Source organism: Peromyscus leucopus, chromosome 2 (genome assembly GCF_004664715.2).
Source record: "Peromyscus leucopus breed LL Stock chromosome 2, UCI_PerLeu_2.1, whole genome shotgun sequence".
Classification (NCBI taxonomy): Eukaryota; Metazoa; Chordata; class Mammalia; order Rodentia; family Cricetidae; genus Peromyscus; species Peromyscus leucopus.
The window spans coordinates 81,919,478-81,936,644 of record NC_051064.1 but is presented as its reverse complement, the minus strand read 5'-3'; the positions used below and the strand labels follow the sequence as shown (position 1 = coordinate 81,936,644).

At 35.3% G+C, this 17,167-nt stretch overlaps 1 protein-coding gene across 5 annotated transcripts in view; it reads right to left on the bottom strand.

The window, feature by feature from the left end:
- Nucleotides 1-17,167, bottom strand: part of Kdm4c (lysine demethylase 4C) — a 196,988-nt gene that overhangs the window by 132,118 nt on the left and 47,703 nt on the right. For all 5 annotated transcript variants that reach the window (XR_005090854.1, XR_003734985.2, XM_028873963.1 and 2 more), the window contains 2 exons: nt 11,798-11,991; nt 1,935-1,984 (listed from right to left, as the gene is read on the bottom strand). Coding sequence is in view for 3 of the 5 variants with exons in the window: in XM_028873963.1 (XP_028729796.1) it covers nt 1,935-1,984; nt 11,798-11,991 (244 nt within the window). In the remaining 2 variants the exon portion in view is untranslated. The remainder of the gene's footprint in view (nt 1-1,934; nt 1,985-11,797; nt 11,992-17,167) is intronic.

Genomic DNA, 17,167 nt, shown 5'->3' with positions numbered 1-17,167 from the left:
GAATGCAGTGGCATTACAAGTGAACATACCAAGCAGACAATTACATACTTTTATTATACCTATGTCCATATAATATTAGGGAAAGGGTGTTGCATAAATTAGAAAGCAAGGACTAGGGAGGTAGTTCATCAGGAAAAGTGGTTGTTATACAAGTATCAAGACCAAAGTTCTGATCCCCAGAACCCATGTATGTTGATCAAGTGTTACAGCCACTCTATAAAAGTGATTCCTGATTAAGCCAGCTAGCTATTCTAACCAAATAGAGGAGGTCTGGGTGCAAGTGAAAGACCCTACCTAAATATATAAGGTGGAAAGCAATTGAGGAAAAGACACTCAACACCAACCTCTCGTGCATATAAATGTTCCCATACTTAAGCCAACACACACACACACACACACACACACACACACACACACACACACACACACACACACACTTAAAAAAAAGAGAAAGCAACTGAAAGGCAAATTCAAATTCCTGGCTTGGTTAAATACAGGACTAATAGCTTTCAGATAAAATATTCATAGATGTCACAATAAATCAAGATTTTATTAGAAATCAAAAATGGATACACTCATGCATAAAAGGTGACTGTTATGATTATGGTATACAGACAAAATAATGGAAAGTATCTCTACCTGCTTTTTATTTTATGTATCAGATGTCGCCTTAATGAAGATAGTCTATAATGTTCTATCATATGTACTGCATTGTTTTATCATTGTAATTATCTGGTTAGTATCTGGTCATCAACACAAATCCTTCACTGTCTTATAGGACTTTTTCATTTGTTTCCTTTCTCAAAATGATACTCTAAAACAGTTTTAGTTTCATGTTCTTGTTCATTCATCAAGTTTGTTGCCCTTACTGATTAAAAAACTGGTCCTTTATCTCCCTGAGATATAATCTATCATAGTTTACATGAGATTGAGTAAGACCCCACACCATGAAGCTGATATTATCACCTTTTTAAGTTCTTTGGTGATGAGGTTAATACAAATGTTGAAATAGTTATTATAGAGAAGAGAAGAGCTCAACATTTAGTTTTAGCACAAAGTACATTGCCTTATACATTCTGAATTTATGATAATCATCTTATAAATCTCTGCTCTAATCTGTTATGCAGAGAAGTATTCAACCACTACAGTATTCAACTTCAGTATTCATGAAAATATTCCCTAAGTTCAAGCTCACAATTAAAATGCTATCATTACTGTAATAATAAAATACATTAAAAAAAAGAAAAACAACACTGTGGCCTGCCAAAATTACAACACTGCTTCTTACAAAGTTGATCCTGTACTATTACTTCTAACAGTTTCCTATAATTTGGATTAGGGAGAAAAGCTGTAGATGCTATTAATAATTTCTGTTCAAATTGTCAAGCCAATGAGTTTTTTTCAATGTCTTTGATTCATTTTTAAGTGGAAGTAGGAAACATGGAGGGGAAATGTCCTTTGTCATATTAATAAAAGGCAAATCTAACATAACAATAAAACATATACAATGCCTGAGGAGAAGTGGTCTGCTCACTCAAGAGTGAGTCCTGGAGAAAGTCAAAATGCTTGCTACTAGTTATCACTCAAATTCAACTCTACTTGCTATTACAAATAGTTTATGACCAGCTGTCATCTTTGGGGGGCTAGAAAACAAGATAAAGTTCAGCATTCTTTAAGAAAGAATTAGGAATAGTCAAAATTGATTGAAATTCTAACTTCCCAATAAAATATTAAGCAGTCAGCTAAAACCCTTATGAAGACTATGTAACAGAAGAAACATCACAAATTAATATGAAAATAAATAATATTGTTTAATTAGGGCAACATTTAAAAGCCAGTTTGAAGAGGACATACATTAAACAAACACAGTAATTAAACTGCTGAACTACCTCAAAACAGAGCATATAAAGTAAGAAACTGAAAGCAAGTTTTACCTTGGGCTAATCTTTCAAGTCGCTTTCCATGCTCCGGAGGTATAGCATACCTAAAATGTTAAGAATAAATAAGAAAATGCATGTTTATAATATTTTAGATAGTATCTGAAGGATATTTCTTCTGAACACCTTCACTTACAAAAATTTAACACTAAAGTGCACTTAGATGAACTGACTAGGAAACAAGAAATCATAAAAGCCTGTCTGTACCTTAGACACAGAATGGAAGAAAATAATATAAACAACCCACATAAAAGTCCAAGATCAACTGTACTTTATAAAGTTTAGTGAACAAAGGTTCAAGACTAGTAAACCCTCATCTAAGCTGAGAGACCCTCCACTAATCACAATTTTTCTATATACTGTACATATTTCTGGGCAAAGAGACTTTTGTTTGTTTGTAGGCTGGTAAGTTTTGGTATTGTTTCCAAAAAATATTGGTTGCTATCTTTTTATAATTTTTTATTATACTTATTGTGTGTGCATGTGTATGAATGCACACATGCATACACATGTGTACCATGTGTGCATGTGAAGGTCAGAGGACAACGTTCAGGAGTTGGTTCTCTCCTACCAAGTTAGTTTCTAGGGATCAAACTCAGATTTTCAGACTTGGTGGCAAACATCTTTGGTTGTTGTCTTCTAAATGTAGCTTTTATTTTATTTATTCCATAATTATATAACTTTAAAAATCCTGATTACAATCTTTCTACCCTAAAGAACAGAAATATTCATCTAAATTTCTTAGTGCAGTCGCTCTTAACCTTTCTAATGCTTCAAACATTTTAATACAGTGTAGTGGTGACCCCCAACCATAAAATGTTCCTCATGGGTTTATATCAGGAATGAATTCATAGAAGATTAAAAAAAAAACTGCAGATGTGGCCCACTCAAAGTGATCAACTCTTCATAACACCTACAAATGTATACACACACAAACACACACACACACACATACATACACACATATACACAATATGGGTATATTATGTCTGCGCAAGATGAGCTGGCTGTGGAAAGATATTTATACACCCGTATCCCTTTAAACAATTGGCAAGATTAAATTCTCACAATTTCAAATTTAATCATCATTTCACAGAAAAGGCAACTACACCCATTTGTTGAAAAAAGAAGGGGAAAGTTAATATTAGTCTATACCAAATCTGATCCTTAATTTAATTCTGGTACATGAATCACTCTTATTAGATATTCTGCTGCCACCCTACCTGGGTGACATTATTAGCCAATCTTCTAAACATCTGAGTGCACTACTATAGAGAATTATCTGTCTAACTGGGACTGTTTTTCTTTTTAAATTTAGGACAATGTCTTGCTCTATTTCTGAAATCTCTAAAAGACACAACTCCTATTACAATTATAAATGAATTCAAATTCCTATGATTATGACTGGGTGGCGGTGGCAAATGCATTTAATCCCAGCACTCAGGAGGCAGAGGCAAGTGGATCTCTCTGTGTTTGAGGCCAGCCTGGTCTACAGAGGTAGCTCCTAGACAGCCAAGGATGCACAAAGAAACACTGTCATGAAAAACAAAACAAAACAAAATTCCTATAATTAATCAAACATTGCTACAGTTCAACATTCTCTAAAATTATTTGCAGTAATTTCATAATTTCATAGGGAGTGAAACTGTTAGGAGGTCTGGCCTTGTTAAAGTGGGTGTGGCCTTTTTGGAGGAAGCATGTCACTTTGCAGGGGGGGGGGTGCTTTAAGGCCTTCTATGCTCAAGACAACATCCATTATCACAGTCCACTTCCTGTTGCCTTCTGATCAAGATGTACCCAGCACCTTGTCTGCCTGCATGCCACAATATTCCTTGTCATGATAATGGACTGACTGATCCTCTGAAAGTGTAAGTGAGCCACCCCAATTAAATGTTTTCTATATAAAGTTGCCATGGTCTCTTCACAGCAATAGAAACTCTAAGACAGAAATTGGTACCAGGGATTGGGGTATTGCTGTGATAGATGACGATGTTTTTGGTAGGAGGAATTTGGACTTATGGTACTTTGGGTTAGGAAAGCAGTGGAATGCTTTAAGTACTGCTTAATGGGCAATGCTAATAGGATCATGGAAGACAATGGTGCTGAGAATGATATGAACTGTGGGGATCATAGAAAGAATGGTGCTGCAAATGAAATGAACTGTGAGGTTTCAGAGAAGATGTTACTATATAGCCTACAGATTATTGTGATATTTTGTCGAAGAATGCAGCTGCCTTTTGCCCTTGTCTAAGAGTCTGCCTGAGGCTAAAGTGAAAAGTTTTAAATTAATTCCCTTGGCAAAGGAAATCTCAAAACAGCCTAGTATAGACTCTGTCTTGTGATTATTAATTGTCAACTATGATGAAGATTTATAATGAAAAAGGGTAAGGTGAGCAAATAAAAATACAAAATGTACAGATAGAGAAAAGGGGCAATAGGAAGTAGAACAGAGCTAAATTCTGTGTTCAAGAAGATAAACAGATTAAGAAATGGAATAAAGGGAGTGGTGACCTCAGAGCAAGATCCTACCCAGCTAAATTTCTAAAATGTGAAAAGGATTTAAAGAAAAACTTAAGAGCCGGGTATGGTGGTGCATACCTTTAATCCCAGCACTCAAGAGGCAGAATCTGGCTGATCTCTGAGTTTGCAGTCAGTCTGGTCTACAAACCAAGTTTAAGGACAGCCAAGCTTAGGCAGTGGAGGTAAAAATCAAAAATAGAAAGCTGGTAAAGATGTAATTGAACAAGGGGACCATGTTCCAGACCCAGAAAGCAGCAGAACTTGGCAGCTTCAGCCACATGGTTCTGAATTTAGAGTTAAGTATAAAACAAACAGGTTATGGAATTTGTCTCCAAAAAGGAAAGCCACTGAGGCCAGGTATATGTCAGGGTTGTCCCTAAATGGAGGCCTAAAGAGGCCACTGCATGAAGCTGTCAAGTTGGAGCCTTGATTGTCTTGGAGAACCCAAGATGTCAGACATGCCAGAGTTGTGGGATACCTGCCCAAGAGAGTTGATAACAGGGAGTGCAACCAGCCGAAGTGAAATAAGTGTGCTGCAGTCAACAAAGCTGAATGGAGTTGGGAGATCTGAAGAGTGTTTTGACATCAGACATGAAGATGCAGAGTTTGGGGTTTGCCCAGCTGATTTTCAGTCTTGCTTTAGACCATTATTTCCTCACTATGCTCCCTTCCCTCTGTTTTGGGATGGTGATGCATATCCTGTGCCATTATATGTTGGAAGTACGTGATCTGTGTTTTGATTTTGATTTACAATTAAAAGATTGTATGAATCTCAGAAGAGACTTTGAACTTTGGACTTTAAAATACTGTTGGGACTATGATAGACTGTGGAAACTTTTGAAGTTGGACTAGATGCACCTTGTACTATGATATCGTTACAAGTTTATGGGGACTAGAAAGTGGAATGTGGTAGTTTGAATGTAACTGGCCTCCAAAATCTCAGAGAGTGGAACTATTAGGAGGTGTGGCCTTGTTGAAGTGGGCGTGGCCTTGTTAGAGGAAGTATGTCACTGTGGAGGCGGGCTTTGAGGTCTCCTATGCTCAAGATACTGCCCAGTGTCACTCACAGTCCACTTACATCTTGATCCTTCTGATCAAGATGTACCCAGCACCATATCTGCCTACATATCACCATGCTCCCGATGACAATGACAATGAACTGAACCTCTGAAAATGTAAGTGAGCCACCCCAATTAAATGATTTCCTTAAAAGAGTTATTATTGTCATGGTGTCTCTTCACAATAGAAATCCTACCTAAAACATCATTAAAAGGTAAAATTTTCCTTCCAACCATTGTACACAAAGAAAAAATGAAATATTGCCCAAGCAGAACTAAATCTTCATATTGATAGTAACCCTCTGGTAACATTCAACAAAGTACAAGGTAACAATGAATTCTGGAAGACATTTTCACTGCCCTGCTATAAAAACTATTGACAACAGCTATGCTTACATGAAAAAAAAAAAAAATGTCTCTCTAAGGAGGAACACTGATTAGATATTATGGGTACAATTGCCTTTAAAGTTATCAGTGATTAGATATTGTTTAGCACATTTTCATTTTATATCAGTATCTTTACTGATTCTAAATTTTTTCTTACTTTCAAGATCAAGGAAACAGCATCCATTCTAAACAATACTTTGTGTGATTTACTAAAAAATAAAATAAAAAGGAAACTTTATTTGAAATACTTTGAGGCTTTTCTTGTTTATGATGATGTTAGCTGTGTTTTTTTTTCCTGTATATTGCCTTCATTATGTTGAGAGACATCCCCTGTATCTCTATTTTCTGCAGAACTTTAATCATAAAGAGATGACAGATTTTGTTTGAGGCCTTTTCTACATTTAATGAGATGATCATGTGGTTCCTACCATTTACTCTATGTGTGCTGTGGAATAATCCTCTTGTACACTGTAAAGATTTGGCACTTGAATTGGTTTAATAAAATGATGACTGGCCAGCAGCCAGCCAGAAGAGGAAGGGTGGAGTCAGGAGTTGCTAGTCAGACCTAGAGGAAGCAAGATGAGAATGCCATACTGAAAAAAGGTACCAAGCCACATAGCTAAACATAGATTAGAATTATTGGTTAATTTAAGTATAAGAGCTAGTTAGTAATAAGCCTGAGCTATCAGCTAAGCATTTATAATTAATATAAGCCTGTGTGTTGTAATTTGGGAAGTAGTTGCTGGATATTTGGGAGTTGTTGTCAGAACAAAAAACTTCCATCTACATATGTGGTAAATTACATTTACTAATTTACATACATTGAACCATTTCTTCACCTTTAGGATGAAGCCAACTTTATCATGGTGGATAATATTTTTGATATGTTCCTGAATTCAGTTTGCAAGTATTTTATTGACAATTTTTGCATCTATGTTCATCAAGAATATTGACCTATAACTTTATTTTTTTAAGAGGATTGTCAGGTTTTGATAATAGGATAACAATGGCTGTGGAAAGAGAACTTGGAAATATTTTGTCTTTTTCTGTTTAACATAATAGTTTTAGGAGTATTAGTGTTCTCTAAAGGTTTGGCAGAATTCTATGCCTGAGTTCATCTGGCTTTTACAACTGGGAGATTTTTTTAAATAACTGCTTCTGTTTTATTGAATGTTATAGGTCTATTTAAATTATTGACTCAATTAAATTTTGGTAGTTAATTCCCTTCAAGAAATTCATCCATTTCTTCTTCCTTAATATTGCCTGCGTTTCCTCGGTATGTGTTGTAATGTTTCCTCTGTAATTTCTAATTTTATTTCACTGGATTGTATTCTTTTTTCTTTTGATTAGTTTGAATAAAGGATTGTCAATCTTTTTAAAGAACCAACTCATGGTTACCTTGAATCTTTATATTTGTGTTGCTGTTTCTATTTCATTTATTCCAGCCTTGATTTTGATTAGCACTTCCCATTTACTTTTGGGAGGTGTTGATTATTCTTGTTTTGCCTAAGTCTTTAGGTGCATGTTAAGTTAATAATTTGAGATCTTTCATTGTTCTTAATATAAGTACAAAGTTCTACAAAATTTCCTTATGATTGCTTTCATTTATCCCACAGAATTTGGAATGTTATGTTTTCATTTTCATTATACAAGGAATTTTTAATACCATTTTTTACTTTTTCTCTCACTCAATTTTGATTTCCCACCCCCAACATAGTACTTGTAGTTTTAGCTGAGCAATAAGACAAATGAAAGAGATTAAGATACAAATAGGAAAGAAAGAAGTCAAAGTATCCTTATTTGGGGATGATATGATTTTAAACATACCATGTGAAAGAGAGTGTGAAAAGAGACTGTACGAGTCAGAAAAAATCAGTGTCATCTGGACATTGCACAGTAGCCACACATATGAATTCACAATGGTGTGACAGGCTCAAGACCTGTATAAGCCTAAACCAAATCAAATCCCATCATGCAAAGGGGAGTTGGACACGAAAAAAGGAGAATTTGGCTAGAAGCTATTGACAATTCTTAGCTGCTGGTAGAGAAAAGATCAATTTTCTCTAAAAGTGTATCCCTTGATAAGTCCATCAAGTTTCAGTAAAAGACCACTCATCCAAAAATAGTTCAGCAACACAAATTGACCTTGAAGGAGTGGGGTGGGAGACTCAAAGTTGGAGTGTGAAAGGAAGGAAAAGTGGAGCTGGGAAAAGAAAGGTGAATATGGTCAAAACACATTACACAAAAAAAGCTCTGATTGGACTAAGAGTGGCTCCCTGAGACACAGACACAGCAAGCACAGATTGGACCAAGAGCAACTTGCTCAGACACAGGCACATCTTAGACCTACTGGAGGAAGAGATGGGTAGACACCAATGCAAAAATACATACAACAACATAAGAGCAATAGGGCATCACCTATTGAACCTAGTGGTTCAACAGCAGCAAGACCAGAAAAAAAATCACAACATAGAAGAAGCAGAAGAAAGTGACCTTAAAAATAACGTTAAGAAGATGATAGAGGGCTTTAAAGAAGAAATGAAAAATTTCCTTAAAAGAAATTAAGGAAAAGACAAAAACTTAGAAGACATCAATAAATCCCTTAAAGAAAGCCAAGAAAATCATGAAAAAGCAAACAAGTGAAGGAAACAGTTCAAGACCTGAAAATTGAAATAGAAACAATGAAGACACAAACTAAGGGAATGCTGGAAATAGAAAATCTGAGTAAATGAACAGAAACTTCAGATGCAAGTATAACCAATAGAATACAAGAGATGGAATATCTGGTGTAGAGAATACAATAGAGGAAATAGATTCCTCAGTCAAAAAAAAAAAAGTCATAACACAAAATGTCCAGGAAATCTGGAACAACATGAAAAGGCCAAACCTAAGAATAATAAGGATAGAAGAAGGAGAAGAATACCAACTCAAAGGCACAGAAAATATATTCAACAAAATCACAGAAGAAAAATTTCCTAACTTAAAGAAGGGTATACTTAGGAAGATACAAGAAGCTTATAGAAGACCAAATAGACTAGACCCAAAAAAAGTCCCCTCGCCACATAATAATTAAACCACTAAACATACAAATTAAAGAAAGAATATTAAGAGCAATAAGGAAAAAGGCCAAGTAACTTATAAAGGTAGATCCATCAGAATAACACCAGACTTCTCAATAGAGACTCTGAAAGCCAGAAGGTCCTGGACAAATGTAATACAGACACTAAAAGACAATGGATGGCAGACCAGACTACTATACCCACCAAAACTTTCAATCACCATAGACAGAGTGCACAAGACATTCCAAGACAAAACCAAATTTAAACAATACCTATCCATAAATCCAGCCGCACAGAAAGCACTTGAAGGAAAAATCCAGTCTAAGGAAGTCAGATGCACTCACAAAAACATAGGCAATAGATAACTCCACAACAGCAAATCCCAAAGAAAGGAAATACACACGTACTACCACCAAAAGATAACAAGAATTAACAATCACTGGTCATTAATATCCCTTAATATCAATGGACTCAATTCGTCTATAAAAAGACACAGGCTAATAGAATGGATACGAAACAGGGTCCATCATTCTGCTGCATACAAGAAATGCAACTCAACTTCAAAGACAGACACTACCTCAGAGTAAAAGGCTGGGAAAAGACTTTCCAATCAAATGGACTTAAGCAAGCTGGTGTAGCTACCCTAACATCTAACAAAATAGACTTCAAACTAAAATCAATCAAAAGAGACCAGGAAGGACATTACATATTCATCACACAAAAAAAAAACCCACCAAGATGAAGTCCCAATTCTGAACATTTATGCCCCAAATACAAGGGCACTCACATATGCAAAAGAAACATTACTAAAATTTAAATCACACATCAAACCCCACACATTAATAATGGAAGACTTGGACACCCCACTCTCACCAATAGACAGATCTGCCAACAGGAACTTAACAGAAATATAAGGGATCTAACAGATGTTGTGACTCAAATGGACTTAATAGCTATCTACAGAACATTCCACCCTAAGCACAAAACATACCTTCTTCTCAGCACCCCATGTAACCTTCTCTAAAACTGAACACTTCCTCAGTCACAAAGCAAACTCAACATATACAAAAAAAAAAAAAAAATTGGAATAACCTCCTTTGTTTTATCACACCATCATGGCTTCAAGTTAGATTTCAACAACAACAAAAAAAATTACAGAAAGCCTACAATAGCATGGAAACTGAATAATGCTCAACTGAATCACCAATGAGTCAAGGAAGAAATCAAGAAAGAAATTAAAGACTTCCTAGAATTTAATGAAAATGAATGTACTACATACCCAAATTTATGGCACACTATGAGAGCAATGCTAAGAGGAAAATTCATAGCACTAAATGCCCACATAAAGAAGCTGGAGAAATCTCACACTAGTGACTTAACAGCATACCTAAAAGCTCTAGAACAAAAAGAAGCAAACTCACCCAGAAGGAATAGACAGATGCCAGGAAAAAATCAAATTGAGGGCTGAAATCAATAAAATAGAAACAAGGAGAATAATACAAAGAATCAATGAACAAACAATTAGTTCTTTGAGAAAATCAACAAGATAGACATACCCTTATCCAAACTAACCAAAAAGGCAGAGAGAGAACACCCAAATTAACAAAATCAGAAATGAAAAGGGAGACATAACAACAGACAATGAGGAAATCCAGAGAATCATCAGGTCATACTTGAAAAACCTATACTCCACAAAATTAGAAAATCTAAAAGAAATGGACAATTTTCTTGGTAGGTATCACATGCCAAAACTAAATCAAGACCAGGTAAACAATTTAAATAGACCTAGGGAAATACAAACAGTCATTAAAAGTCTCCCAACCAAAAAAAAGCCCAGGATCAGATGGTTTCAGTGCAGAATTCTACGAGAATTTCAAAGAAATAGCTAATATCAATACTCTTTAAACTGTTCCTCACAATCAAAACAGAAGAAACACTGCCAAACTCTTTTTATGAGGCTACAGTTACCCTGATATCCAAAGCACACAAAGATGCAACCAAGAAAATTACAGACCAATCTACCTTATGAACATAACTACAAATGGGTAATGAATTTGGCATATAATTCTTCACCCTGACACATTTTAAAGTCATCACAAAAAACAGCCTCTAATCCAAACACATGGAAGGCAAAGGCAGAAATGATCACTGGAAGTCTATGTCCCATGTAATTATACAGTAAGTTCAGGCCAGCCAGGATCTATAGCAAAAGTACATATCAAACCAGTTTGGAAGCTCACACTTATAATCCCAGTACTCAGGCAACTAAAATAGGAGGCTTACTATGAGTTCAGGGCCATCCTGAGGTGAGAAATGAGACCCCATCTTAATAAATATAAACACCATATATCAACTCAAGTGTGCTGCCATTCTTACCAATACTATTTACTATAAAGTGCTAATAGGCCCCCTGTCCTGGCACACACACACACACACACACACACACACACACACACACACACACACACACACCAAATGAGGCTGTCACTAAGAGGAAGTTGAACCAACAGATCAAGATTCTTAAATCTTTATATCCAAGAAGTCAAGTTTTGAATGACTGTCTCACACATAACCTCTAACAAATGTTCAAAGAAGTAAAGGTGCTTCACAAAGTATTTGCCATGAAGATTATATTAATTTATAGCATACAAAATGCCCATAGGAAACCACTGGGCTTAAAGTTTCTACTCAAAAACCTGAAAAGAAAAAAAAAAAAATGATTATATGATTACAGTCCAAAAGTTCCTTACACTCAAAGAAGTAATTCTCTTCAATAATGCACAACACTCAATGCCTCATAACTCTAAAGGATGTAAATATTAAACAAGTGACTTACCAAGACTTAGGCTCCCCAAAGTGGAGATAATTAATACTGTAGAGATCCATGTCTTCAGTGTGCCATGCAAATGTCGTTTTCCACATTCCAAAATAGAGATAAGGGGTATTTACACCCTCAATAGAAATACCGCACTCTTCTTCAACCACATCCAAGACTGTATTTAGGCGAGCTATATTCCATTCATCCACACCCTAGATAGTGTCAAAACAAAGAGAGAGAGCACAAAATCAATGTTAGTAAATGAAAAAATAGCATTTATTAATCAAATATCCACTTGTCAGGTACTATACTCTTTATGTTTTATTTCTTAAAAATGGAAAATATAGCACTTATTCAAAATTAACAGGCAAATATTCATTAAAATTATTCCAAAATTACTATAAACATATTGCATTTCTATATAATTATCAGGGTAAAATTACATCCAATAACTGCATGATTCTCAAGGAAAATTAAAGGTAAGGATGTACTTCCTATTTGGTACTACCCAAGAAAGAAAAATAACCATCTTTAAAGCAGATAACCTGGGATATGATGCTAATATTTGGCATGTATTTAATTTGGGAGCTGAAGTTTTTGTTTGTTTCTTGTTTGCACATTAGTTATGAGGGGCTATCTTAGGAAATCAATAGCAAAAGCTATCTTCTAACAGCCCTCCCCGAGTCATGTCCATTTTATTGCAGTATGTGATCCACTGTATCCTACAAATTTCATGCTATTGGAAAAATTCACATTTTTCCAAACCATAGACCCTGTGCTCAGAGTAGTCCTCAATAAATAACAGCATACACTGCCAAGAAAATTTAAATACATAATTTCATCTGTAAATAACTCATCTAAATTCTGGTAAAAATGCTGGAATAGTTTAGTTTTGTTTAACCCCAGATAGTTGGTGTATGGGAGAGAAATGGTTATAAATTACTGGCATAAAAGTAAAAGGGGTTTTGTTGTGTTATTGTTTGTTTCTTTTTGTTAAAAGTGGCTGGAATGGTAGTAAATGCCTATAGTTTAGGAACTTTGAGAACTAGAGCCAGGAGGAGAAAAGACTTCAGCTCAGCTCCATAGCTAATTTAAGCCAGCTCAGGCTACATAAGACCTTGTCACCAAAAAATAAGAGTACTAAAAAGGTTAAAGAAGTAGGAAAAGATTCTGATTTTAAGAGGATTACCAATCAATAATTAATTTACTGTAATTTACAGCTGTTTAGGATGTTTTAGCAAACTATATTGTCTTCCCTACATACTTTCCTCATAGTTAAATTCTAATATTCAAAATTGGGCACATCCTTTTATAATTAAAGGGCATCTATAATGCTGTTAAATCCATTTCAACCTCCACATATTGGTGTAAGAGAGGGACATTAAATATTCTATGTGAACTAAAAGGGCTCTCTCTAATACATATCACAGTGGCTTTACAGATGACCACTAATATCATTTCCCTTTTACAGTAAAAACATTTAGGGTTGTTTCAGGGTTTTTTTTTTAATCTTTAAATAATTGTAATAATTTAATTAATAAACTAATTCCATTTTCTAACACTTTGGGGTTAGTCCCAAAGTATTGATGAAGCAGTAAAAAAAAGTCATTCAAACATCTTAGTTTACTAAATAATTCTCCTCCTGTCTACAACTGAAGCCCTATTTTAGCCCATCTTCAGTTCTTTTTGACTTCGACAACTCACTGAACCTCTCTTTGAGGGACCCACAACTGCCAGACTAGGCTGAAACTCATGTAGGGGAATTAGATCCTCCTTCATGTCCTCCATTCTGGTCTCCCCAACCTTATTTTTAGTCCTGCTGCCACCTGCTAGCCTGAGCCCCACCTCCCAGACCATCTACATTCCCCTGGGACTTGGTCCCAGGACACCCCAAGTTCTTCCTATAGTGTCACTTTTCAGCCCTTTCTTCTAGCTCATCTTTTGTGACTACTTGATGGCCTGCAAAACAGCTCTCTACCCCACAAGCACCACCCTTGGCTACAACATCATCATTCCGACAAACTGGCTGCCTAGAGAATGGGAAAATATTTTTACCAACTACATCTCCAGTAGAGGTCTAATATGCAAAATACATAAAGAACAGACACGAGAGACCATTTCCAAGACTTCAGATACAGTAGTGCCTTTGTAGCTGGAGACCCTCTGTAAATTAGATTCTTGGGACTCTGAGAGCAAGTGTCATGAGATTACACATTGAGATTTGACAAACAGAATACTGCAAGACTATGGGGGAGGGGTGGAATAGCTGAATCAGATCCAAACAGCATTCAGTAAATCAGTAATCTGGTCAAAACCAAAGTATATAAAATGCAGCATTGACATAGATGCCAAACACCTTGCAGGACACTGCCAAAGGCTACATAGGGATAGTAAGAGAATTTACAAAAAGATGCCCTATTTACAACTCCATCTAGGAACTATGGACATCCAAAACTACCCACACATCAGGACAGCATCAGTAATCCAAACAGCCAAAGTTAGATCCAGTAAGAAGAGCATGACCCATCACAGAAGACCCCCCAGAAGCAAGGAAAAAGCCAAGTATACTGAGGCCAAAAATCAGGCAGGCAGGCTAGTCAGTTTCCTTAAATTGCATCTCCTCCAGGCTCTCTCTTCCTCTGTATTTACCCCCTGTATTTAATACCCCAATATCATTTTATCAAGCTACCTCAGGCTCATTCTATTCATGCTCTATATTACCTTTTCTTTCTTCTCTCTTTTTTTTTTTGTTTTTTACTTTTTTCTCTCTCCTTGTTGTTTCCTTTTGCTTTTTACTCTCCCAACAAACTTCCCCTGTCCCACAGCCCCTGAAAAATGGGACAGTCCTACACTATTAGATAGCATATCTTTACTTCTCGACAGTCTGGCATCAAACATCTCCCATCCTGTGACATCTGCTGCAATCCCTTTGCCTATTTATTTCTTCCTCCTCTATTTGGTTTCTAGCATCCCAAAGCTAATCACTAGTCCTACTAGCGCTTTTTCCTTCTTTGTCTTTTGTTCTTATTTTCATTCATGCTCATAATAACTAATATATTAGTACACACAGAACTACCAGTGTCCCTTTAGTCCATGAAGGGATTAGTGCTTAAGGGGTAACTTTTATAATCCAATATGAATAAATACAATACAATATGAATAAATCCAATATGAATAAATACAATCCAATATGAATAAATTACAAGGGAACAAAGTCAACTGGATAAAACAGGGAAGTCAATACAGGATATGAGAATGGAATTCAATAAAGGCAAGTACTGAAGAAACACCAAATGAAGTGATGGTAGAAATCAAAAATTCAGTAAAGTCAAATGAAAATTTTTTAATAGAAAATAGATAAATTGGTACACTGAGAGAAAATAATAAATTTTTTAAAACATGAACAGAACAGGGAAACTTTTTGAGACATTCTTGATAGCACACTTGTCTAGCATGTATAAAGTCCTAGGTCCAATCCTCAGAAATTTGAAGCGGAAGAAAGGAAAAATACAAAATCAATGAATTACAGGCATGAAACTAAGAAGAGAATTTATTACAAAGAAATGGAAAATATTTTGAAGATAAACTGTAGAAAAAAAATTCCCCAAACCTAGGGAAACATGGACTTATCCACATATAAAAGGCATTTTAAAAAAAATGAAAAAGAAAAGAAACCCCCATGTCATACTATAGTTAAAACAGTAAATATATAGAAGAAGTATATAAAGAGCTATAAATAGAAAACCATCAAGTCACAAAAAAGGACAGGCCATCAGAATAACAAATAATCCCTCAACTGAAACTTTAAAAGCCAGAGGGGCATAGAAAATTGCACATTCTGGAATACCACAAGTACCAACCCAGGCTATAATACGTAGCAAATTTGTCTATCATGACTGGGGGAGAAATTAAAGAAATTAAAATAGTTCACAATAAAAACAGGCAAAAAGATTAATGAACATCAAGCCAGCTCTACAGAGGATACAAGAAGAAATTCTTCAGAGTCAAGAAAGTGATAAACACAACCAATGGAGATTTACAAAAGCTACAGGAGAAGAAATATAATACATTTGTTAAACAAAGAATCATTAGCAAAAGAGCAAACACTACAAAGTCAACAAAAGGAACACAGTTTTCAATAATAATTCTGAATATTAATTAGTCTCAATTCCCAATCAAAAGATAGACTCTACTAGGGGGGAAAAAACAGGATCCATCTATTTGTCACTGGAAGAACAAGAAACAACAGACATGACTTAACAGTGAATAAAAAGTCATTCTTGGAATGCAAATATGAAATAAGAAGGAATCTCCATTTAAATGCCTAACAAAAGTAGTCCAGAGAGATAAGAGAACTCATTTCATGCTTGTGAAAGAAACAATCTGTCAAGGACATTATAATTCTAAACATAACACATTTGATAAAATACTAGTAGGTATAAAGGTAAAGATTAACCCTAACACAGTAATACTGCATGATTTCACTACCAGTAGCTCTTATTGATAAACAGTTCATTCCAACAAAAAACAGAGAAGTATAGGATTTAAATGGCATCATAAACCAAATGGATTTAACAGACATCTATGGGACATGCCATCCAAACACTGCAGAAAACACATTTGTCTCAGGATTACATGGAATTTTCTTTAAAATAGATCATATATTAGAATACAAAGCCAGTCTCAACAAATACAGGAAAATTAAAATTACTTCTTGTATTCTGACTACAATAGAATACAGCTAGAAATCAATTGCAAGAAAAAACAAAGAAAACTCAGAAAGCCATGGATATTAGACAACACACTACTCAATGATAAAATGGAGCCACTAAGGAAATCAAGAAAATTTACAACACAAAACAGAAAAACCTAGACAGAATTAGATGAAAATGAAGATACAACATACGAAAATATCTCTAAAAATGTGCATCATCCCTAGCTATTATGAAAATGCAAATCAATACTACTTTATGATTTCATCTTATACTACTCAGAATGGCAAATAATCAGTGGAACAGATAACAAATGTTAATGGGGTGTGGGGAAAAGGAGACCCTCATTCACTGTTAGTGGGATTTCGAACTGGTGCAGTCACTGATTCTTAAAAAGCTAAAAAATAAATCTACCATATGATCCAGACAAACTATTTCTTAACATATGTCCAATGGACGAGACATCATACTCCACCAATATCTGCTCAGCCATGTTCACTGCTGCTCTATTCATAACAGCTAAAAAGAGGAAATTACCTAAGTGTTCTACAACCAGGGAATGGATAATGAAAATGTGGTACATATGCACTATAGAATACTATTCAGTGGTAAAGAAAAACAAAATCATAAACTTTGCAGGCAAATGGATGGAACTAGAAAAAATATATTAAGTGAA